General features: G+C 45.8%; 1 protein-coding gene across 3 annotated transcripts in view; it reads right to left on the bottom strand.

The window, feature by feature from the left end:
- RB1 (RB transcriptional corepressor 1) overlaps nt 1-24657 on the bottom strand; it is a 192254-nt gene that overhangs the window by 100912 nt on the left and 66685 nt on the right. For all 3 annotated transcript variants that reach the window (XM_050948086.1, XM_050948066.1, XM_050948075.1), the window contains exons 13-17: nt 18434-18550; nt 17669-17725; nt 17550-17581; nt 17389-17465; nt 16971-17173 (exon numbers count right to left, since the gene is read on the bottom strand). In XM_050948086.1, the coding sequence (XP_050804043.1) occupies nt 16971-17173; nt 17389-17465; nt 17550-17581; nt 17669-17725; nt 18434-18550 (486 nt within the window). The remainder of the gene's footprint in view (nt 1-16970; nt 17174-17388; nt 17466-17549; nt 17582-17668; nt 17726-18433; nt 18551-24657) is intronic.

Below are 24657 nucleotides of genomic sequence, written 5' to 3'. Positions count from 1 at the left end.
TTTTGTTTACTGACCGTGAGACCTGTCCATGACTTAAATACCCATGATTAAATCGTAGCCTTACTCATGACACTTGTCAAAATACAACAATTTTTCACATTCCTAAATAAATCAGGGTAGAGTGTCAAACTAAAAAGCAACATATTTAATTCTGTACAGTGTTTAATTACTGACTTCCTTTAGTCACAAGCGATCCACAAACTATCCACTCTCTCCCCCCAAAAAAGGTCTGTCATGTCAGATGGATTAAAAATCTGATGAAAGTGGTTTAGATCACATGTGCATGCCACGCTCGTCTCCTGCTGTACTCAAGCAGAGCACTAGCATTTACAGAAACCCTATTCTGTAGCAAATAAATCACGCAGATTTCAATAACCTATCTGATCATAAGCACTAAGTAAGCAGGCACAAAGTGCAGGTTAAGAGACAGGAAATGCTACTGTGTGTGCTTGCGCATACCTGCAGAGAATCCCAGTGCCTTCAGTTTCTTTGGCCTGGTCCACACTACACAGTTAAATCGATTTAAACAGCGTTAAATCAATTTAACTCTGTACCCGTTCACACTACAAGGCACTTTAAATCGATTTTAAGGGCTCTTAAAATCGATTTCTCTACTCCTCCCCAACGAGAGGAGTAACCCTAAAATCGATATTACTATATCGATTTAGGGTTAGTGTGGACGGAAATCAAAGTTATTGGTCTCATTCCTTTAATGTAGCTACCCAGAGTGCACCGCTCCGGAAATCAATGGTAGCCTAGGACCATGGACGCACACCACCGATTTAATGTGCCCTAGTGTGGACGCATAAAATCGATTTTATAATATCGGTTTTATAAAACCGGTTTTAGTAATTTTGATTTTATGCTGTAGTGTAGACGTAGCTTTTTTGTAGAATCACTCACTCAAAGTAACCCTTGCTCTAAATCACCTGGTAACCCTTGTATCCAGAAGGAAATACATTTTCAGTTATTAGGAAGTGAGAAAAAAAGAAATACATGTAATTTTTATGCCAGCTCAAATACGGGTTTTATCAAACTTTCAAGCGTTTAACAGTGTGGTAAGAATGCCTCTCTGAGTGCCATACTGCCACAGCTGTGGTAAGCAGAGGCACTCAAACTAGATCCCCCTCATTACCAGAAAGGGGGCAGCAGACAGGATGCTCTTTGCCAGGGCTCTGAGACTCTGGAACTTACTCCCCTACCCTGGATCTGAAATAGCCCAAATTTGGTGATTTTCCAGGTACAATGCAAAAGATGCATTTGAAAGGGTCTCTGAAGAATGCTAAGAGTGTGCTTCCGAGATGAAGAAGGGAACAGGGCCCAGCTGGCCAGCCAGGTTCCTATAGAGCTGATTTTAATGCTGTTGAGATTTAATTTAATTTTATGTTAGGACTCCTAGAATCTTGGATAGGTGTATTTCTTAGTTTAAATCAAAATAAAAAATTAAAATTAGATCTTCATGCCATTCAGTCTGAACACATTTATCAAATTGAAATCAGTCTATACATACACTTCACTGGCATTTTTGATGTAGCACGAACAAACCTTATAAAAAGAGTATTGTGGGCCACATCAGTGATCCCATTGTCTTAATAAGGAATTAAGAAGCCACATTAATGGTTTCCAAAATTATTTCCAAACAGTTTGCATCTAGAAGGATCCTGGTCTCAACATAGGAGGGGTTTCAAGTAAGTAAAACAAGGGTATCCTTTAGCACTTTGGTAAGGATATAACACAGAGGAGGGAAAATATTCTCATCATGAATGAATCAAATGTAGAGCAGGACACCTTTTCAAAACTTAGTTCTGAAAGCAACCCTGCAAGCTTTTCACTCCTCTCTTCTGGCAGACAACCCTCTGATGTTCAAACAGGAGATGACCTACATGTCCTTCCTAAGTACAGATGGCTAAATTAGATAACTGTGAAAGTGATAAACACTTTTACTAGGACTAATCATGAGACTGGTGTATAACAGGATATATATATTATCTCCCAATAAGATAGAAACAAAACTCTAATTTAAACATTTTTACACTGCATGAAAAATATGAGAGAGATCAGATACACACTTCATATTTTTCCCTCTGTAAAATTCTGCAAGATGCCTTTAATTGTGCATCTCGGGAAGTTAACTAACTTCAGACAATGAAGCTATTTAGTTATTCTGTACCCAGTTTGTCACCAAAAAATAAATTTTACCAGACTCCTCTTTGAAATTGACCCTTATGAATCAATTTTCAAAAGTAGACAATGGGATGAGTAAAAAGCCTGAACCAAAAAGAAAAGCCAGGATAAAGTAAGACTATTTACTATAAATAGCTAAAGAAAGCCAACTACTGACTAGGTTTGGCCATTCAGTGAAGTAGAAACTAAGCAGAGTTTCACTCCAAATTACCGAATATAAAAGATGATGTAAGGATTTGTAAAAAACTTTTTCTATTATTTTTAAAACCTAATCTGTAATAGTTTACTTTCACTCAAGTTTCTTTCATAGTAGCAGAGTACATTGTACCGCTAATAAAGAAATTTTTGCTTTTAGCACAAAGAAATATTTCAGTGTCCCGAGATTCCATTTTCTATGGATTAAAAAAAAAATTAACCAGTATGAAGAGGTGTTTAAGAGAAGATTGCTTTCTTGCTAGCCATTACACTGACTTCCAGAAAAGCATGGTCACACTTGTGCTCAATTATCCTTACACCAGTTTTACACTAGTGAAACTCCACCGACTTCAGTGGAGGGAAAGGACCAAGGTAACAGTAATAAAACCCATGTGGTTACTGAGGTTAGCTAATGCACAGCTTAAAGGATTATGAATGAAATAGGTAAACTTAAAGAAAAGAATGCTTATGTAAACCAACATCAGTACTCCCTAATGTCCTTCTCTCTAGTTCATGGAATCTATTCCTCCATCATGTAATGCCCCCTGTGAAACTTCCATTAACATTTATGGTAGCTACACATGCATAATGATTTAATAATGATGGTTGGCTCAAATTTTCCACCACACCAAGTTCTGAATAATCAGTACATTCTAACACTTCATACATTTTGTTTAAGAGAGTCTTTAAGATGAGAGTAAGGAAATCGAACTATTTCCTGTGTGGCTGATGTGGAATCAAAAGGCAAATCAAGTGGTTTGTTAAAATTAAGAGTAACCTAGCATTTAACATGGTGTGCTCTTTATGACAAACCACAAGTCAAATGGCTTTGTACTGCTTTTGCAAAGTATTTAAAACTTAAAAAATATTTACAGGTCTGAACTAGATCTTTCACGTTATCCACCCTTTCTGAAGAGACCTTCTAGTGATGTGCATAATTTATCTATCTCATACATACACAGCAAAAACAACTAGGAGTCCTTTTGGCACCTTAGAGACTAACAAATTTATTTGGGCATAAGCTTTCGTGGGCTAAAACTCACTTCATCAGATGCATGGAGTGAAAAATATAGTAAGCAGTATATATATTATAGCCACAAGGGCTCCTCGTTGTTTTGGCTGATACAGACTAACATGGCTATCACTCTGAAATCTGTATACATACACAGGACTCTTGTGTGGAGGCGCTACCCAGGTAATGAACTGCACAGGAGCGTGATATTTATCACTCACCTTTGACCTCATTACCTACCCTTGATCACAAATCAGTTTCCCCACTACTACTGAAATATTTAAACACCTCAACAACTTTGAACCCATTTCTTATTTTAAATCCGTATGATACAGAAATGTTTCCTTCGCCCCACAAATTACACTTGCTCAGAGCCCAGGACAAGCAAGATTTAGATTTAAGCTTGTGACAAGTTTTCGGTATCTAAAAATGCCATAGCTTTAAATTCTGTTGCCCTACAAAATCAGAAATAGGAGCTTTACAGTACTAGAAAGAGGAGACTCCCAAGTTCCCAATGGAACCCACCACTCACTTCCTAGCCCTTGAAAAGCCCAACATATCAGACTTGAAATTTGGAACATGGAAAAAAAAAGCTGTATTAGGTCATTTTTAGGAGGTGTTTAACATTAGTTTTTTCCTCTCTTGGAGGCCTGCACAGTTGGACTCAAAGTAACTAAAGTCTGATTCTGCAATCAATATTGTGTGGGAGGATTGCTGTGCCCCAAGAATAGGATGACCAGGTGTCCGGTTTTCGACCGGAACACCTAGTAGAAAAGGGACCCTGGTGGCTTCGGCCAGCACTGCCTACTGGGCTGTTAAAGGTCCGGTCAGCAGTGCTGCGGAGCTAAGGCAGACTAGTCCCTACCTGTCCTGGGGCACTGTGCTGATTTCTCCGGGAGTTGGATCAGGCTCAATGTGACCGGTATCAAAGCGTTAAGTCCCACATCATGTACCCCTTATTCACAATCGTGAACAGTTACATGAGTAATTCCATTGTGAACAAGAGATTTACAATCTGCCCCTTAGACTCCAGTTCACAAAGTACTTAACTTTAACCCTCTGTCTGGCCCCACTGAGGCCAGTGGGTCTACTCACATGCTTGAAGTTAGGAACTTGCTTAAGTACCTTGTTGAATCAGGACCCTAATGATTCATTTTCATGAGCAGGCAATTTTTCAGTTTGGAAGGCTTTCCTCAATTTTGTTTTTGGCATGTGAACAATTCTAGACAAAGCTTAACACCTTTGGCTTAATACATGTCAAACTTCCTGGGGAAACAATGCGGTTTCACTTGAACTTGACAGCCTGTTTCCACAGCCTGGATTTTGAATATTAGCAATATATTTAACAACTAAGTACTAAAGACCGATTTCTGGAAACATGATGATTGTAACTAAGCTTTACATACAGTTATACTATTTTTAATTGTTAAAAACATTCCTTTCAATGAATTATCTGATAGCAGGAGTGGATGCAATCACTACACTACAATTAAGATTATATATAAGTATTTCCATTCTAACCTCTGTGACATCTGCAGCAGCCAATGTGGCTGACCCCAGGGCCACCCAAGCAGCTGGTCTCGACAGACACACTGGCCACTGCTGGAGCAGCTCCACAGCCGGCCGCTGCTCAGGCAGCCCCAGAGCCAGCCGCACTGGCCGCTGCTCAGGCAGCCCTACGCAGCTGGGCCCACGGACTGCCCAAGCAGTGACCGGTGCAGTTGGCTCCCGGGATCGGCGACTGCCCAAGCAGCAGCCAGCATGACTGGCTCCTCAGATCGGCTAAGCAGCAGTCCTGGGGGCAGCAGGAGTAGCCGCAGGTCGTCGGCCCTTGGCAGCGGTCCCAGGGGCACGCGCACGCGCACACACACACACACCCAGAACCCCTCTTTAGGTAGCGAGCCCCAAGCTAAGATTTAGTCAGGGTGTATTTATAATACAAGTCATGGACAGGTCAAGGGCCATGAATTTTTATTTATTGACCATGAGACCTGTTCATGACTTCTACTAAAAATACCCATGATTAAATCGTAGCCTTACTCATGACACTTGTCAAAATACAACTTTTTTTTTAAACTTTCTTAAATCAATCAGAATAGCAAGTGTCAAAATAAAAACACAACATATTTAAAAGAAGTTAGTAATTAAACACTATACAGAATTAGTCACAAGCTATCCACAAACTACCCGCTTTCTCTCCCCAAAAAAGTTCTGTCATGTCAGATGGATTAAAAATCTGCTGAAAGTGGTTTAGATCACCCTACTCTGTAGGGTTCCTGTAAACAGGAATCATGCAGATTTCAATAACCTGTCTGATCATAAGCACTAAGTAAGCAGGCACAAAGTGCAGGTTAAGAGACAGGAAATGCTACTGTGTGTGCTTGCACATACCTGCAGAGAATCCAAGTGCCTTCGGTTTCTTTCTGTAGAATCACTCAAAGTAACCCTTGCTCTAAATCACCTGGTAACCCTTGTATCCAGAAGGAAATGCATTTTCAGTTATTAGGAAGTGAGAAAAATAGAAATACATGTAATTTTTATGCCAGATCACATGTAGGTTTTATCAAACTTTCAAGCGTTTAACGGTGTGGTAAGAATGCCTCTCTGAGTGCCATACTGCCACAGCTGTGGTAAGCAGAGGCACTCAAACTAGATCCCCCTCATTACCAGAAAGGGGGCAGCAGGCAGGATGCTCTTTGCCAGGGCTCTGAGACTCTGGAACTTATTCCCCTACCCTGGATCTGAAATAGCCCAAATTTGGTGATTTTCCAGGCACAATGCAAAAGATGCAATTGAAAGGGTCTCTGAAGAATACTAAGTGTGCTTCTGAGGTGAAGAAGGGAACAGGGCCCAGCTGGCCAGCCAGGTTCCTATGGAACTGATTTCAATGCCGTTGAGATTTAATGTAATCACGTTAGGGCTCCTAGATTCTTGGATAGGTGTATTTCTTAGATCAAATCTAAATACAAATTAAAATTAAATCTTCATGCCATTCAATCTGAACACATTTATCAGATTGAAATCAGTCTATACATACATCAAAAATATGTCAGTGAAGTGTAGCATGAACAAATCTTAGAAAAAGAGTATCATGGGGCATATCAGTGATCCCTTTGTCTTAATAAGGAGTTAAGAAGCCATAACAATGGTTTCCAAAATTATCTTCAAACAGTTTGTGTCTCAGAAGTGGCCAGCAGGTCTGGCTGCTAGGCCAGGAACAGTGAACCACGCCCCCTGCAAGCTGTGGGGGGCTGTGCAAATATAAACAAGCTGTCTGGCAGCCAGCCAGCGGACTACCCTGCCCACTACTGGGTTAACTTGTGAACATTAGGCTTACAGGTTAACCAACCTTAACAGTTAACTCCCACCGGCCAGCCCTGGCCCCACTGGGCCCACCAGGCCCCGGCCCCCACCTCGCCCAGCCAGAGCAACCCCAGCCCCTCTCCCTTTAATCAGTTAGCCATTTAAACAATATAATTTTAATCATTTAAAAGGTTAACTTTTTAAACTATATTTACATCCCTATGAAGAACAGAACTGTCAAGGTACTATATATAGTTAGAATATACACTTGCTGCATACTCAATTTTAGCATATTGCAACTAAATTCAGATTTGTATGTACAGCATTGTGGACTAGTGTTCTCTTTTCCAGACACTGCAATTGCACCTGGACTACTCTAGTCAGTTTGGGGCAAGAGACAAATTTGAGAGAGTTAAAGGAAAAATTACACAAAATGGAAGACAATGATTTGGATTTGCTATAAAATTGACAACACGGGTTGGTATTGTATAAAATGTAAACTACTGGATCTAAAGTTTTCATTACAAAAGGAAGTGTGGTATCTCAATACTTGCCTATCTTTGCTACAATTGAAGTTAATAGTAATCATCTCCAATGTAAACAGTTAAGCCAATGATCAGCACTTCTGAATTTTCTATCTTTACCACATAACTAATGAAATTACTACTCTTCTCAGTGTTCGGTAACCTCAGCCCCAAATAGCATCTTCAAAGGTCAGCCATTTCTTTGTTCCTCATCTCAACTGACATGTCTTTTTTTTTTCTTTAAAATATACAAGGTTCATAGATTACTCACTTTAAGGTCTGCTGTCATAACTGGGTCTACAATTTACCCTAATTGTGAGCTCAACTGTAAAAAGCGAATAAAAGTTCATAAAATGTCACAACCTACAACAACAAATGCCAATGGGAAAAGGTGCAAAGAAAAAGACTAAATTGGTACAAACAAAAGGGTTAATTAATGTAATTCAAGGACTGTGTTAAGAGTATGCCTGGTAAACAAGACAGTTTAAAACCAAAAAAAACAAAGAACCAAAACTAGTGTTGGAAATTAGGCCTATTAATGCACAAAATAATAAGAGGATGGAATAACCTGCCCATAACTCCCTGTTGGGTCCATAAAAGAGAGAGACAGACAGACAAACTTTGATAGGAAAATATGGATGAATGGACAGAGGCCACCACTACGCCAGTTAACTAAAAGAAGGGGAGGGAAAAGACGGTTACTCACCTTTGTAACTGTTGTTCTTCGAGATGTGTTGCTCATATCCATTCCAGTTAGGTGTGCGCGCGCCGCGTGCACGTTCGTCGGAGAAACTTTTACCCTACCAACCCAGGCGGGTCGGCTGGGCGCCCTCTGGAGTGGCGCCACTATGGTGCCCAATATATATCCCAGCCGACCCGGCCACCCTTCAGTTCCTTCTTGCCGGTTACTCCGACAGTGGGGAAGGAGGGTGGGTTTGGAATGGATATGAGCAACACATCTCGAAGAACAACAGTTACAAAGGTGAGTAACCGTCTTTTCTTCTTCGAGTGATTGCTCATATCCATTCCAGTTAGGTGATTCCCAAGCCTTACCTAGGCGTTGGGGTCGGAGTGAGATGTGGCGGTATTTAGAACTGCTACGCCAAAGGCCGCATCATCTCTTGATTGTCTGACTAGCGCATAGTGTGTGGTGAATGTGTGGACCGATGACCAGGTCGCTGCACAGCATATCTCCTGGATAGGCACGTGCGCCAGGAAGGCTGCCGACGACGCCTGAGCTCTCGTGGAATGTGCGTGAGGTGGCTAGAGGGGACACGAGCTAGGTCATAGCATGCGCGAATGCATGCAGTCACCCAGGAGGAAATCCTCTGAGAGGAGATTGGTTGACCCCTCATCCGTTCTGCGACCGCCACAAACAGCTGAGGGGACTTCCAGAATGGCTTTGTTTGCTCCACGTAGAAAGCGAGCGCTCTGCGTACATCTAAGGAGTGTAGCTGCTGTTCTCTCCAAGAAGAGTGTGGCTTCGGGAAGAAGACGGGGAGGAAGATGTCCTGGTTGGTATGGAAGGCAGACACAACCTTAGGGAGGAACGGCGGGTGGGGTCGCAGGTGCACTTTGTCCTTATGGAAGACGGTGTAGGGTGGATCCACTGTGAGAGCTCTCAGCTCGGAGACCCGTCTGGCCGATGTAATGACCACCAAGAAGGCCGTCTTCCATGACAGGTACGTGAGCGAGCAAGTCGCCAGTGGCTCAAATGGCGGGAGCGTGAGCCTGTTCAGGACCAAGTTAAGGTCCCAGATAGGAGCAGGGCGGCGTGCGGGGGGGGTAGAGACGCTCCAGGCCTTTAACAAATCTGGCGACTAAGGGGTGGGAGAATACGGAGCGGCCACCCTCTCCTGATTGAAAGGCGGATATGGCCGCGAAGTGCACCTTTAAGGAGGATGTCGCCAGACCCTGCTGCTTAAGGTACCAGAGGTAGTCTAGGACCATGGGAATCGGGGCCTGCGTAGGGTTCACCCCCTGACAAGCGCACCAGCAAGAGAAGCGCTTCCACTTGCCCTGTACGTTGAGCGAGTGGAAGGCTTCCTGCTGTTAAGGAGGATATGCTGGACCGGTGCGGAGCAGCTGAGCTCCGCCGCGTTCAGCCACGCAGGATCCACACCGTGAGGTGCAGGGCTCGTAGGTCCCGGTGACAGAGCCTGCCGTGATCCTGCGTAATCAGGTCTGGGTGGAGAGGAAGGGGGATTGGAGGGTCCACAGACAGGTCCAGCAAGGCGGTGAACCAGTGCTGTCTGGGCCACGCAGGTGCGATCAGGATTAGATGCGCTTTGTCCCTGCGTAGCTTCAACAGGACTTTGTGCACCAGAGGGAACGGAGGGAAGGCATACAGGAGGTGGTGGGTCCATGGCAGGAGGAATGCGTCCGTGATCGACCCGGGAGAGAGACCCTGAAAGGAGCAAAATTCCTGGCACTTCCTGTTGGACTTGGTCGCGAAGAGGTCTATGCGGGGAAATCCCCACCTATGGAAGATGGAATGGATGACATCCGGTCTGATCGACCATTCGTGGCATAGGAAGGATCGGCTGAGTCTGTCCGCCAGTGTGTTCTTGACCCCTGGGAGGAAGGATGCCACCAGATCTATCGACTGGGCTATGCAGAAGTCCCAGAGTCGAATGGCTTCCTGACATAGGGGAGACGAACGGGTTCCCCCCTGTTTATTGATATAGTACATGGCCGTTGTGTTGTCCGTGAGTATGGAAACACAACGGCCGTGTAGGCGTCATTGAAACGCCTGGCAGGCGAGGCGGACTGCCCTCAACTCCCGGACATTTATGTGGAGTGACAGCTCTTGGGACGACCAGAGGCCCTGGGTACGCAGGTGCCCTAGGTGGGCCCCCCACCCCAGGGATGATGCATCGGTTGTTAGAGTCATCAACGGTTGCTGTGGATGGAACGGCATCCCCGCGCATACTAGGAATGGGGTCAGCACCAGTCGAGGGAGCGGAGAGGGTCGGGGGGGACCGTCACCAATACATCTAGGTAGTCCCTGCCCGGGCGGAATACGGAATGAAGCCACGTTTGGAAAGGCCTCATTGGGAGCCTGGCGTACTTCGTCACGTAAGTACATGCGGCCATATGCCCTAGTAGTGTGAGGCAGGTGCGAGCCGAGGTGATTGGGGAGGCCTGCAAGCTCCGTATGATCAAGACGATAGTCTGGAAGCGGGGCTGAGGTAAGTAAGCCCTGGCTTGAGTAGAGTCCAGGGTCGCGGCCTATGAAGTCCAACCTCTGTGTGGGGACCAGGCTGGATTTCTCGGCATTCAGAAGCAGGCCTAGCTGGGAGAAGAGGTCCGTAACGGCCTCGACATGTCGCCGCACCTGCGACTGGGAGGACCCCTTTAGGAGCCAGTCGTCGAGGTACGGAAAGACGTGGATTTTCCGCCGACGGAGGTGGGCGGCCACAATGGCCATGCACTTGGTAAACACCCTCGGGGCCGTGGAGAGGCCGAAGGGTAGGACTGCGAACTGGAAGTGCTGATGTCTGACCGTGAAGCGAAGGTACTTCCTGTGCGGTGGAAAGATGGCGATATGGAAGTATGCGTCCTTCATGTTGAGGGCGGCATACCAGTCTTCCCAGGGAGATCATGCGGAACTTCAACTTGAGCATCCATTTGTTGAGGCCCCGCAGGTCTAGGATGGGTCTGAGACCTCCCTTGGACTTGGGGATCAGAAAATATCGGGAGTAGAACCCCTTGCCTCTCTCGCCTAGAGGTACCTCTTCTATAGCTCCCGCTGCGAGGAGAGAACGAACCTCCTGCAGAAGGGTTTGCTCGTGAGAGGGGTCCCTGAAGAGGGACCGGAAAGGGGGGCAGGAGGAGGGTGAGGAAGCAAATTGCAGGTGGTATCCGTGCTTCACTGTGCGTAGCACCCAACGGTCTGAAGTTAACCGGGACCACGCCGGGAGGAAGTGGGAGAGGCGGTTGGAGAAGGTAGGGGAAGGATCCTGTCTTGCGTCTGGTACGCCGTCCCCGGGCGCACCTTCAAAAGCCGGACTTGGAGCCCGGTGGTGCCTTGGAGGGCCCTTGGCTTTGGCCTCCCTAGGAGCCGGATTGGCATCTGCGGCCCCCCCCCGGCCACGCCGTCTACTGAGGTCCTGCCTCTGACGAGGTGGGAAGTATGGGCATCATGCTTGGGGCCTGAAGGGTCTACGCTGGGTAGAAGGTGTATGCATCCCCAGCGAGCGTATGATGACTCGATTGTCCTTCAGGTTTTGCAATTTGGAGTCCGTCTTGTCCGAGAACAACCCTTTCCCGTCAAAGGGTAAGTCCTGGATGGTATATTGGAGTTCCGGAGGTAGTGTGGAGGCCTGAAGCCATGAAATGCGCCTCATGGTTATTCCCGAGGCCAGGGTTCTGGCTGCTGAGTCAGCCGCGTCGAGGGAGGCCTGGAGAGAGGTCCTGGCCACCTTCTTACCCTCCTCCAGGAACGCATTAAATTCCGGGCGTGAGTCCCGGGGTAGAAGTTCGGAGAACTTACCCACCTCCGCCCATATATTATAGTTATAACGGCCCAGTAGGGCCTGTTGGTTGGCCACACGGAGTTGCAAGGCCCCAGCTGAATACACCTTGCGCCCCATGAGGTCCATTCACCTAGCTTCCTTGGCCTTGGGGGTCGGAGCCTGTTGGCCGTGCCGTTCCCTTTCGTTGACAGACTGGACAACTAGGGAGGAAGGAGGAGGGTGGACATATAGGTACTCGTACCCCCGAGAGGGTACCATGTACTTCCTTTCCACTCCCTTAGCTGTCGGCGGGATGGAGGCTGGTGACTGCCACAGGTTATTGGCGGTAGACTGGATAGTCTTTATGAATGGGAGGGCTACCCGGGTAGGTGCATCAGCCGAGAGGATGCTCACTACCGGGTCCTCAACCTCTGGGACCTCCTCTACAGGTAGGTTGATATTAAGGGCCACTCTACGGAGGAGGTCCTGGTGGGCTCTGAGGTCTATCGGTGGGGGGTCCTGACACTGAAGACCCAGCCACGGCCTCATCTGGCGAGGAGGAGGAGGAGGATACTCCGGGGATGAGGGCATCCTGTGCGGTCTCCTGCTCCTGGACTGGTTCCTGCTCGAGTTGACCCAGGGAGTCTGGTGGCGGCTGTTTATCCGACTCAACCACGGGGGAGCGGGAAACAGTGGCCTCTGGCACCCGATGCTCTGAGGCGGTAGAACGTGTCTGGGGCACGGGGGCACCCTGGGTCTGATGATATGCCCAGGGTGTCCAAAAACCCCACTGTTGGGCACCCGCGTCCTGGGGGCGGGGGTCCTGGAACACTCCCAGCGGTACTTCGGGATCCTGGTCCCATTCGTAGTAGCTACCCGCCTGGGAGGATGCCGAAGTGCCTCTAGATGGCTAAGGTGGAGCGGCGAAAGTTGGCGCCGAGGTACCGACAGACCTTACACCTCTGGGTAGTGGTGACCGGTGTCGGTATTGGTGACGGTGTTGAGAGCGAGACCGGGACCTGCGACCGGTTTGGTGCTGGGAGGTCGACCGGGATCCCGAGTGCCTCTGTCTCGATCTGCTCCTGGAGGAGCGGCGCCCACCACGGTGCCATGAGCTGGAGCGGTACCGGGAGTACCGGGTTGACGCTCGGGACGTCGACCGGTGCCAGGAGCTTGACCAGTGCCGGGAGCGTGAGCGGTACCGAGGTGATCGGTGCCGGGAGCCTGACCGGTGCCGAAGTGATCAGTGCCAGGAGTCTGACCAGTGCCGGGACCGAGATCGACGTCGAGAGCATGAGCGACGCCTCGATGCAGAGCGTCCGCGGGACCGCGATCTGGAGCGGTGCTGGTCTGCTACGCTGACCGAAGCTGGTCTGGTCAGGGTCGGTTTGCCCATGGAGTGTAGTACCCACACCGGCGGTGCCAGGGGTAAGGGCAACGGTGCCTCGGTGATCGCGATCAGATCCCTCGCTGCGGCAAACGTCTCCGGGGTAGAAGGCGAAGCAGGCTCTACCACGGTGTGCACTGGGCAGCCGCCAGGTGCCGGACTCGACGGCCCTCGTGGGGTCGGAGTCAACGGTACCGGCTTAGACGGTGCCGCAGCAGGTATCGGTGCCGGGCGATCCGTCTTTGGCGCAGGCTCTGACTGCGAGGCAGCTGGTGGTGGGATGATCTGCGCCTTCGCCGCCTTCGGCCTCGGGGAGAGGGAGCGGCTCGGAGTCGGTTTCGGTGGCGGCTTCTTGGTGGCAGCGCTCGGTGCCGTGGCGGTGCCCTTGCTTACCAGCTGACTTGTGCTCCATGCCGAGGGCGGAGATGTCAGGGCCGCTTCCATAAGGAGCTGTCTTAATCTAATGTCACGCTGCTTCTTGGTTCTCGGCTTGAAAGACTTGCAGATTGAGCACTTGGCCGATAAGTGCGACTCCCCGAGGCACTTCAAGCAGGAGTCATGGGGGTCTCCAACTGGCATGGGCTTGTGACAAGCCGAGCACTGCTTGAAACCCGATGAGCCGGGCATGAGCTCCGGCTCCCGGTGCGGGGAGGGGGGGGTCCCCGATCCCCTCAAACTACAACTAATAACTACACTAATAACACTAGATAACTGACTGACTAATAATTATATATATACAACAATAAACTATAACTACTATATACAACGATAGCGAAATGAGCTGGTAGGGAGTGTGGAGGCCAGCGAAGCCGCGCTCCACAGTTCCAACGACCGACACGGGCGGTAAGAAGGAACTGAAGGGTGGCCGGGTCGGCTGGGATATATATTGGGCGCCATAGCGGCGCCACTCCAGGGGGCGCCCAGCTGACCCGCCTGGGTTGCTAGGGTAAAAGTTTCTCTGACGAACGTGCACGCGGCACGCGCACACCTAACTGGAATGGATATGAGCAATCACTCGAAGAAGAACAAGCTTTATCATCATGGCTGCCATCCCCACTGTCTCCCGGGACCCTGGACCTTCTTCATTCTAATCCTGAAAAATGTACTGACCTGACCCGACCAGAGCAAAGAAGCCAGATGACATCGCCACCTCCATCAGCTTTGGCTAAATGCCAAATATCACCTGGATGTGAGACTGTCTCCTCCTCCTCCCCTTTGTATGTTCTCTTTCTTCCTCACCTTAATTATTCTCTTTCCTATCCTTCTCTTTTTTTCCTTCTGTCTAATAAGAGTCTGGCTTAGCCAGCCAAGACTGCATATTTTGCAACATGGCTGTAAACCTGTGACCAGAAAGAGGCAGCTAAAAGCAATGCCCTGAACTGCCAAATACAGGTACACGTTTGCCAGATCTCAGAGTGGCTGATAACACCATGTGCATGCCCGTGTTTTTTAGCAGCAAGGTTGCAAGTGAGTAAACAGAGACAGAAGCTGCATTTTCTGTCTTTGCCATTCTTCTCTCTTCCCTTTTGTGTCTGTGTTTGTCTTCTTTGAAATAACCTTGGATTTTAACAGCAGTAGTTCCAGTCCACCTCAACTATCTTTTTATCTATTCCTCAAGAGGACAGTTATTACCATCTTTGATATCATCTAAAAGACTGTCAAAGCAAGATAATTTTTCATTCACAAAACTCTCTCCAGATGCAGAGAAAAAGAACAAGGGATGTAGTTAAAATGAAAGCCTTATTTAATAATAATGCTTTAACTGTTCTTTCTTTCATAAAAAGTTAAAAGGATTTTTAATGGTGTTTGCGCCATGATACTAAGCAGGCTGAGCTCTTTGTATATCAAAACCTTGTTAAAAACTAGTTTAATGTTGGACAGTGACTGGGTCATGTTAACACCTTTAATTCTTTGAGCCACTTTATTCCATCTAAACTAATATACCACCTCCTGCATAATACTGCTCACAGAATGTCACCAAGTGATTCCTGTATCAAAGCAGTAACTTCTGGTTGAATTAGAGCAGGGGTCGGCAACCTTTCAGAAGTGGCGTGCCGAGTCTTCATTTATTCACTCTAATTTAAGGTTTTGCGTGCCAGTAATATATTTTAATGTTTTCAGAAGGTCTCTTTCTATAAGTCAATAATATATAACTAAACTATTGTTATATGTAAAGTAAATAAGATTTTTAAAATGTTTAAAAAGCTTCATTTAAAATTAAATTAAAATGCAGAGCCCCCAGACCAGTGGCCAGGACCCGGGCAGTGAGAGGGCCGCTGAAAATCAGCTCGCTACCGCCTTCGGCACGCATGCCACAGGTTGCCTACCCCTGAGCTAGAGCATATCTTCTAGAAAAACATCCAACCTTGATTTAAAGACTTCAAATGAGAATCCACAACATCCCTCTAGATAAATTGTTCCAACTGTTAATTTGCTAAAAACCTGCATCATACTCCTACTCTGAATTTATCTAGCTTCATCTTTCAGACTTTGGAAGTTCAAAAACTCAAAGGAGTTTAACGCCAGAAAGGATTGACCAGTGGATCATCTAGTTTGACCATCTGTACATCACAGGCCATTACATTTCACTCATAGCTTGTCACATGGCACTGCAGCCCAGACTGCAGGGATTTGATTGTAGATCGTTCTAATGCGTTGCGCTCTAACTGCCCCATGTAAACCCTGCTAGCACAAACTAAAAGGTATCTAGTCTGTTAAAGCATATCTTCTAGAAAAGTATCCAGTCTTGATCTGAAGACACTAGGAGGTGGAGAATCCAACATTTCCCTTGGTAGTCTGTTCCAATGGCGAATCACCATCATTTACAAATCTGCTCCTTATTTCTAATTTGAATTTATCTGACTTCAGCTTCTAGCCATTGTCATGCTTTTGTCTAATAGACTGAAGAGCCCTCTAAGTCATCGCCTTTTAAACTTTCTCTTAAATAAATTAAGTTTCTTTAGTCTCTCACTGTAAAGCAGGTTTTCAAGACTTCAAAGCATTCGCCTCACTCTTTTCTGAATCCCTCCCAGTTTCTCAACATCCTTTTAAAGTGTTATCAGAATTTAATGCAATATTTCAGTACAGTTCTCACTGATTTCTTATACAGTGGAAGTAACACCTCCCTACTTCTACTCTATACTCCTTCAGTTACACATCCAAGGATAATATTCATTGTAAGGGGCAAATTCTGCAACACTGTAAAGGAAAGAGCTGCAGGTTTATGATTCATTTAAAACAAGCTACACAAAGTTGTTCATCAGACATTAACTTTCAGTGAACAGACTCCTCCATAGTGGTCCTCATCCCTTGACATATTAAGCTGACTCTTCATTACAAGCCTGAAACATGTACCAAATATCACAAGTTTATTACCACTGACCAGTTTGCTCAGGATCAGGTCAGCACAGAGCTACCAAGAAATCTAAACTGATCCAAGTGCGGGGACAAGGAAACTCAGTATTCAGCAACACTAATATCCAAGTACTGTACTAACACTCTTGCTCTGAATAGGAGCAACCAGTGTCAAGAAAGAAAAACAGGAATTAATAGATGTTATGCTTTTATTTTTTGTCTGTTTCTATTGGCACCAAAATATTATGTATAGTTTTTGAGTAGTGCATTTAAAATATTCTGAGCCAGCTCCTCAGATATTTGTAAACCAGCATATGTTCATTGAAGTCAATTAAGCTAAACTGATTTATACCAGTGAGAATTTGGCCCTCTGTTTATCATTTATGACATGTATAAATCAAGATGATTTTGGTTTTGTGATTTATTTTATTACTAATAACTCTAAATAATACAATTTTATATATAATCTAATGGAGTTGGGTATAATTATTTTTCTCTATACAGGCACACTAAGTGGACAAACACATTTTTACTTATTTTAAAACATTACTTACTGATTGCCATGCAAGGGATTCCATAATTCGATGTTCACAGCGTTCTAGATGTTTTATCATCTCTCTTGTCAAGCTTGGTTCTGCTTTAATAAAGCTTTCAATCACCTTGTAGAAGTCAAAGGCTTTTAAATCAAGTACATTGAGAATCCATGGAAAAGACAAATCTGTTTCAGTACTGGTGCCATCACTTTGTGAAGCATTCCCTGAAGTAAAAAAGACCAGAGCTAGTTATTCAATACTAAAGTGATATGATCTCCTGTCAATTTTTCCTTCTGTATTTACTGATTTACTGCTGCTTGTCAGTTTCAGATATTTAAATTTAAAGTGCATACATAATTACTAATGAAATGAATTCTGTATAGCTATTACTACTAATAAACAGCAGCAATGGTATCTTGCACTTCTAGATTCAACTTACTGCCATATGTAGCCATGACAACCTCAACAGCACAGGCCAGAAGAGATGTGTGGAAGATATTATTGTTCAGAAGTTTGCTGGGGGGGGAAAAAAAATGCAGACTTTAATTCTAGTCTTAGCACACGAATAATGGTTTTCTATTATGAGTTAGGAACATATACCTAAAATTGTGAACTGACAGGCGCTCTTCCTCCTGAAATAGATGAACAAACACAAGGTTATGAAATACTGCTCAAAAAGAAGCAAAATATTAAGAGTAATGCATCCTCATTAAACTTACCGACTTTAACATGGATTCCATTACTCTGTAGTATAGCCTTACACCAAGCTTATATCTCTAAAAATGAAGAAAGTCAAGAACATTACACAAAGTTAATGCAAGTCAAAATAAAAGATGTGTAAGATTTCAATGACAAAGCCAAAATACACTTTCATCCTTTGGAAAGAAACTGCATGCTGGGACCACTTAAAAAAAATCTGATTTGTCCCAGCGAAGTTGGCCAGTGGTGCTACGGTGGTCTCCGAGGATTACTGGGGACTGTGACTGACTGAAGTTGCCAAGATGAGATAGCAGAGCTGACAGCTGGAAGATATTGAGCTTCTAAGTTGGGTGAACTTGCTATGCAAGTCACTGTAGGGAAATACAAGTGGCCTCATGACTGGATGAGAAAACAGGCCACCAGCTCCATTTAAAGGTTCAGTAATCCTATTCATGAGGGCAGATTAATGGGTAACTATACAAGTACAATTTCAACTATATTAAAATACTTTGTGGTAATTTTCCTATGCTTCATTAAAAAATGTTATTTTAAAATATTTAAGTGTATTTTTTTTTTCTTTCTAGACCTTCCTATGTATGCTAAATTGTTTGTCAAATAGCATCTTAGAGCCTTGCCAGAGTTACATGCCCAGTTTCCCAGGTTGAGAAAATATTACTTTATCACTCCCAATCTCCACAGTAAAAGGCTGGTAAGTACATTTTGTCTCACATTAGCTAATGTTGATAGCATTCAAATGAATAATATGAAATCAAAATATTAGTTGCCTGTGAGCCAATTTCAGCACATCCCTGTCCAACTGCTTCAGCAAATTTCTCTTTGAAGATGTTCCCAAGATTTTCCACTCTTGCCAGGATACCTTCTTTAGGGTTCACTGTACAGTTCTAAAACATATTAGACAAAAAGGATATTTTGTTTAACTAGGTATATTGAAACATGTTTTTACAAGTTAACCAAGAATATTTTTCCACTTCAGCTTTGTAGCACACCATTATATTAATTAGGTCATCAGTATGGTTACGGAAGAAGTTACTCACCTTGCCCGGTAACGGTGGTTCCTGAAGATGTGTATCCCTAGATGTGCTCCAGTGTAGGTGTGCTTGTGTCCCTGTGCTGCTGACTGGAGAACTTTGGTAGCAGTGTCTGTTAAGCCTGCGCATGTGCTCTCTCTCCTCATGCCCTACCACAAGGCTAGCCAGCGGGTGTGGGCTAACCCCCCTCAGTTCCTTCTCTCCCATAGAGAGATTGACAGAAACTCTGAAGTAGAGGAGACGAGGGTGGGTTGTGGAGCACCCATAGACACACACATTTTGAAGAAACATTGTTACTGCAGAAGGTAACTACTACTTCAAGTAGTGTCCCTATGCGTGCTCCACTACAGCCGACTACCAAGCAGCATACATTCCACATCTTCCCTCTGGAGGGCTGGGACGTCAAAGCTGGGTCAGTTACAGATGACAGCATTGTGGAGCTGCAGGCGGCATCCCCAGCAATCGCATAATGTTCTGCAAAAGTGTGGACTGACGCTCATGTTGCTGCTCTACAGACCTCTAAGATAGGGACACTCTTGAAGGCGGCGATGGATGAGAAGTTTGACCTTGTGGAATGTATCCAAAGGGGTCATACTGCAAACATTGAAATGTATCAGACAATGTTACGAGACTGCACGGGAAGTCTTTTGACTGATATTGCCAAACCCTTGGATCATTCTGCAATGGAAGGTAAAAGTTTGGGGGACTTCCTGAAGGCCTTTGTCCTGTCCAGGTAGAAGACTAGGGCTCTTTTGACATCTAGGGTAATATAGTGTCTGTTGTCTCGGTGAGGCTTGGGATAGAAGGTTGGAAGGGAGTATCAGAGGGGTAGCCGTGTTAGTCTGGATCTGTAAAAGCAGCAAAGAATCCTGTGGCACCTTATAGACAGACGTTTTGGAGCATGAGCTTTCATGGGTGAATACCCACTTCGTCAGACTGGAAGGTGAATCAATTGATTCATGTGAAACGGGGAGGTTACCTTGGGAACGAACTTTGGATTTTGTCCGAGGGTAACTTTGTCCCAAAGAATACTGAATATGGGGAATGTACATTCAGAGCCACTATTTCCCCTATTCTACCGGCCAAAGTAATCATTATCAGGAAGGCCATTTTCATGAAGAGGTAAGTAAGCAAAGAGTTGGTCTGGGTTCAAAGGGAGCCCAGTCAGCCCTTTCAGTACTAGGTTTAAGTGGGAGTAGGAGGCCGAGCCTGTGGGAAGAGGTTTACAATACCCTGGAGGAAACTTTTGGTGGTCAGGTGTGACAGCACCGAGTACCCCTCCACTGGATGATGGAAGGCTGTTATTGCCACTAGGTAGACTCTAAAAGGGTTTATGGACTGCCACGATCTTTTCAGTGCCAGTGCATAGTCGAGGATGTGTGGAAGTATAAGGCTGAGGCCTTTTTCTGCGGCCATATTGTAAGGTCTGAGGCCTTTTTCTGCAGCCATATTAGGAAAGCAGCAGCCATGAGCCCAGAAGCAGAAAGTCACACCCTCACATTCCATCTAAATTACATTAAAACAATGTAATATCGGGCTGTTAAGAAGGCAATCTTATCCTAATGATACCCATCATCACCGGATAAAGAAACAGATCTTAAGATGATTAAAGAAAACTTTGATAGCATTCTGTCTGGCAAGAAATCACTTATCAACAGTTGTGGTTGTGAGATCTCTACTTATTGTTTTGTCTTTATGGTCCCCACTTTTCTACTGTTCATCTATATGGTCTCTGTCTGGTTCTTGGATTGTTTCTGTCTGTTACTTAACTAATTTTGCTAGGTGTAAATCAAGGAAGGGGGCAGGGTATAATTGGTTAAAGAATTGTTTTACAATGTGTTAGGATTGGTTAGAAAATTGTTTAGCAATATTTCAGTAAAATGATTGGCTAAGGTACAGCTAAGCAAGACTCAAGTTTCACTATATAAACTGGGTTCCAAAAGGAAGTTATTTGGAACCAACTCCAGGACACAGCCCCAAGATCAGAGCTGCAGACGTCAACACTTTGCCAATCATAATCGTGCAGAAGGTGGAATCCCCAGATGACCTGATCCTGACTGGCCATTAGGAAAAGTTCATCTGACTGACTGAGAGTGGTGAGCACTGTATGCTTAGTGTGTGCATTCTGTTTTGGTGATTGTTAATAAATAGAGGTTAAATAAGATATTACTGGTCAGGCCCCATAAACTTGCAAAGGATCAAGCCCTGAGTCCACAGGGAATGGATGTTTGCAGTGAGTCCACAGAGAAGTAGAGCCTGGAGCCCACGGAAGGGTAAAGTTAGGTGCCTTTTGCCTGGAGCTCTAGGAACTGGGAAAGATTGGGGGTGCCGAAATCAACTGGGCTACGCCTTGAGCCCTAGGAACTAGGTAGAGTTGGAACCCTGGAACCCTAGGAACTAGGTAGAGGTGAGCTGTCCAAGAGTGTACTGGCAACAAATTGAGGGTAAAGTTGGGTGCCTTAGGGTGTGTGTAACAGAGAATTTTGTGTGTGTAACAGAAGAGTCATGGAGATTTGTTGGGACATACACCAAATCCAAAATCTGGACCATGATGTACTTACCTACAAAAATATCAAGAATTTGCTGTTGTATAATACCACCTCTTGCATCACCATTGAACAGGAGCTCTCTAGGGACTGGAACCAAGAAGGAGCCATACCTTGAGGTGAAGACTTGCCAGGTTGGGATGTAGGCTGTGTCCTCTGTTCTGTGAGAGGAGATGTGGAGGTGAGAGATTGGTGGGCACATTGTGAGCTGTGACAGATAGGGATGCTATGTCTGTCTTGGTCACGCTGGGGCAATCAGAAGGACATGTACTCCAGCTCTATCTTCGGTAGGACCTTTGATATTAGTTGAAAGGAAGGGAAGGCGTAAAGGAAGGCATACTTGTCCTGGGGGGGAGAAGAGCATCACTTAAGGAGTGATGCTATATCCCCACTCTGGAGCAGCAGCATGGACATTTCTTGTTCAGGTAAGTGACAAATAAGTCTGTGGTCAGTGTCCCCCACCACCTGAATAGATTATGAAGTACTGCTGGTTCTAGCTCTCACTCGTAGTCATGAGGGAATTTGCAACAGACTGTCCTCCATCAAGTTCTGTGTACCTGGGAGTTAGGCCACTGACGACGTGGAAGATATACCAGTTCCATAGTCTCATCACTTTCCCACCAAGGAAAGGAAATCAGGCTCCCCCTTGTTGGTTTATGTAGAACATACAGGCAACGTTGTCTGTTAGAACTTTCATGTTTGACCCTTTGATCAGTGGGAAGAAATGGGTACAGGCATTCCAGACTGCCCTTAGCTCAAAGAGGTTGATGTAGAGGGAACTCTCTGTGGGTGACCATTTCCCATGTATCATAAAGGCCATTTAGATGCGCATCCCACCCCCTAAGTAATGCAACAGTGGTGAGAAGCAACAATGGAGGATTATGCGCAAAGGGGATCCCTTTGCAAATGTTGGCTGAGTCTTTCTACCAGTCTAGGGAGGTTTCTATCCTGGTGAGCAGTGACAGGGATTTGTCTAGTTTGTCCCTGTTTGGTCTGTAAATTGAGCTGAATCACATATGAAGGCACCGCATGAGAAGTCCGGTGTGTGATATTACCGTTGTGCCCACTGCCATATGTCTCAAGCGTTTGTAAGCAATATCTGGCTGATATTTGTGGGCTGTTTTCGATGGTCTCTGTTAGTGAGGCCAGAGAGAAATTTGTGCTGAAGTACGAGGGCCCTGACACAGAGTCAAGGCTGGTGCCCATAAACTCCAGGCAAGGTATAGGAGTAAGGGTTGATGTGTAAACAAGCTCTGTAAACAAGTACAACACGATTTTGATGACTAGTTGAGCCTCTTGGAGAGATCAGGTTCTGCCCATCCAGGCAAAGGTAAATCATGATTCCTTGAGAGCATAAGTGGGTGGCCACTACTGAGAGAACATTGGAAAACATTCTGAAGACGACGTGAAGGGGAGTAACCTGTCCTGGTCATGATCTTGTCCCAGGATAAATCTGAGAAGTCATCTGTGAGTTGGTAAGATTGAGATGTGAAAATACATGCCCTAGAGGTCAAGGGCCAAAAACAAGTCTCCCTGTTCCAACACCAGAATGATCATTGCTAAAATGACCATCTTGAATTTCTGAGCTTTGACAAACATTTTGAGAGCGCTGCGGTCTAATATGGGTCTCAGGAAATACCAAGGGTAGAACGCTTTGCCTCATAGATGCTGAGATACTGGTTCTATGGCTCCTAACTGGAACCTCATGAGAAGGATCCCTGAAGAGGGACATGGAACAGTGCTGTGGAGGGGGCAGCGAGTAAAATAAGGGGTGTTGTGGAGGGGGCCAGGCAAACAAACAATCTCTAGGACTCATTGGTCCAATGTTATGCACCCCAGGTACTGCACAATGCTGCTAGACGGTGGCAAAATAGGTGGATTAGCAATGGACAGATGTAGCAATTGTAGGGTATGGTCTATTGGAACCTTAACCAACATGACAAAATTGATATTTGGATGTGGAAGGCTAGGACAAGAAAGATTGCTGGCTGGATGTTTACATCTGGAGAATTTAGTCTTTTTCCTCTGTGGCTCTTAGTATTGTTGAGCTGGGTATTGGGAAGTGCATGGCTTATGCTGCGGCTGTGGACTAAATTTTCTCTTTTGTCCCAGTGTGTAGATGCCCAGCAAATGGAGAGTGCTTGCGAATCCTTCAGAGGGTGAAGTGAGGCATAGCTCAGTGGCTTAAGCATTGGCCTGCTAAACCCAGGGTTGTGAGTTCAATCCTTGAGGGGGCTACTTAGGGATCTGGGGCAAAAATTGATCCTGCTAGTGAAGGCAGGGGGCTGGACTTGATGACCTTTCGAGATCCCTTCCAGTTCTAGGAGATTGACATATCTCCAATTATTACCTTACCTATCAGTTTTCTCCACGAAGAGCTTAGTGCCCTCAAAGGGAAGATCTTTCATGGTTACCTGCACCTCCTTCAGGAAACTCAAGAGGCATATTTCATCACCACCACCATGAAAATGGAGCTGGCTGCATCAATGGTAGATTGTAGCGATGTCTTTGCTACTAGTTTCTCTTCTTGGATGATGGACTTAAATTGTTTGTGATGAGACTTGGGCAGCTGCTCAACAAAATTGTTCAGTTTTGAGTAATTCCCATACTCATATTTCACTACAAGCACTTGGTAACTGGCAATTCAAAACTGATCCATGACAGAGGAGTATGCCTTCCTCCCAAATAGGTCCAGACGCTTCCAGTCCCTATCATAGGACGTGGACTTCATGTGGTGTTGATGGCCATGAGAACTGACAGCATCCACCACAACAGAGTTAGGTGGAGGGCTGAAGAAAAGAGACTCTGTTTCACTTGCCAGGACACAGTACTTTTTGTCTGCTCACTTGCAAGTCAGTGCGACCGATGCTGGGGTCTGCCATATGGTTCTTGCGAGACCGAGAAGGGCTTCATTGATAGGGAGGGCCACTTTGGAGGAAGAAGATGACTGCAGGATGTCCAGGAACTTATGGTGCATGTCCTTGACTTCCTCCAGAGGTATCTGGAGAAAGTCAACCACTCTCCTTGTGAAGTCCTGGAACAGGGATGGTAGGGAGGCAAGACTTCCTCCTCCCCAGACGAGGCTGATATGGTTTTTGGGGTCACCTCCTCCTTGACATCATTCTCACACTCCAAGACTACTTCTGGGAGCTACAAAGCCCTGGATGCCATGGTCGAGGAAGTGTGTCTTGGGAGCTCATGGGTGGGACAAGAAGTCCGAGAGTCCTAGGGATGGCCGGCAGCCCAGGGGATGGTCATACAAGAATGGCAGCGGTGGGGCCATCTGGGGTTATGTCTGGGGCCCTGCTGGTATCAGACACTGTTAGGGGCTTGGGTGGAATACTGAGATATTCCCTCCTCCAATTCACTATTTGAATCTGCACTGGAGAGTGCGGGGATGTGGCAAGGCAGAAG

The sequence above is a fragment of the Gopherus flavomarginatus genome, chromosome 1, assembly GCF_025201925.1.
Source record: "Gopherus flavomarginatus isolate rGopFla2 chromosome 1, rGopFla2.mat.asm, whole genome shotgun sequence".
In the NCBI taxonomy this organism is placed as follows: Eukaryota; Metazoa; Chordata; order Testudines; family Testudinidae; genus Gopherus; species Gopherus flavomarginatus.
This window is presented reverse-complemented; position numbering and strand designations above follow the sequence as displayed.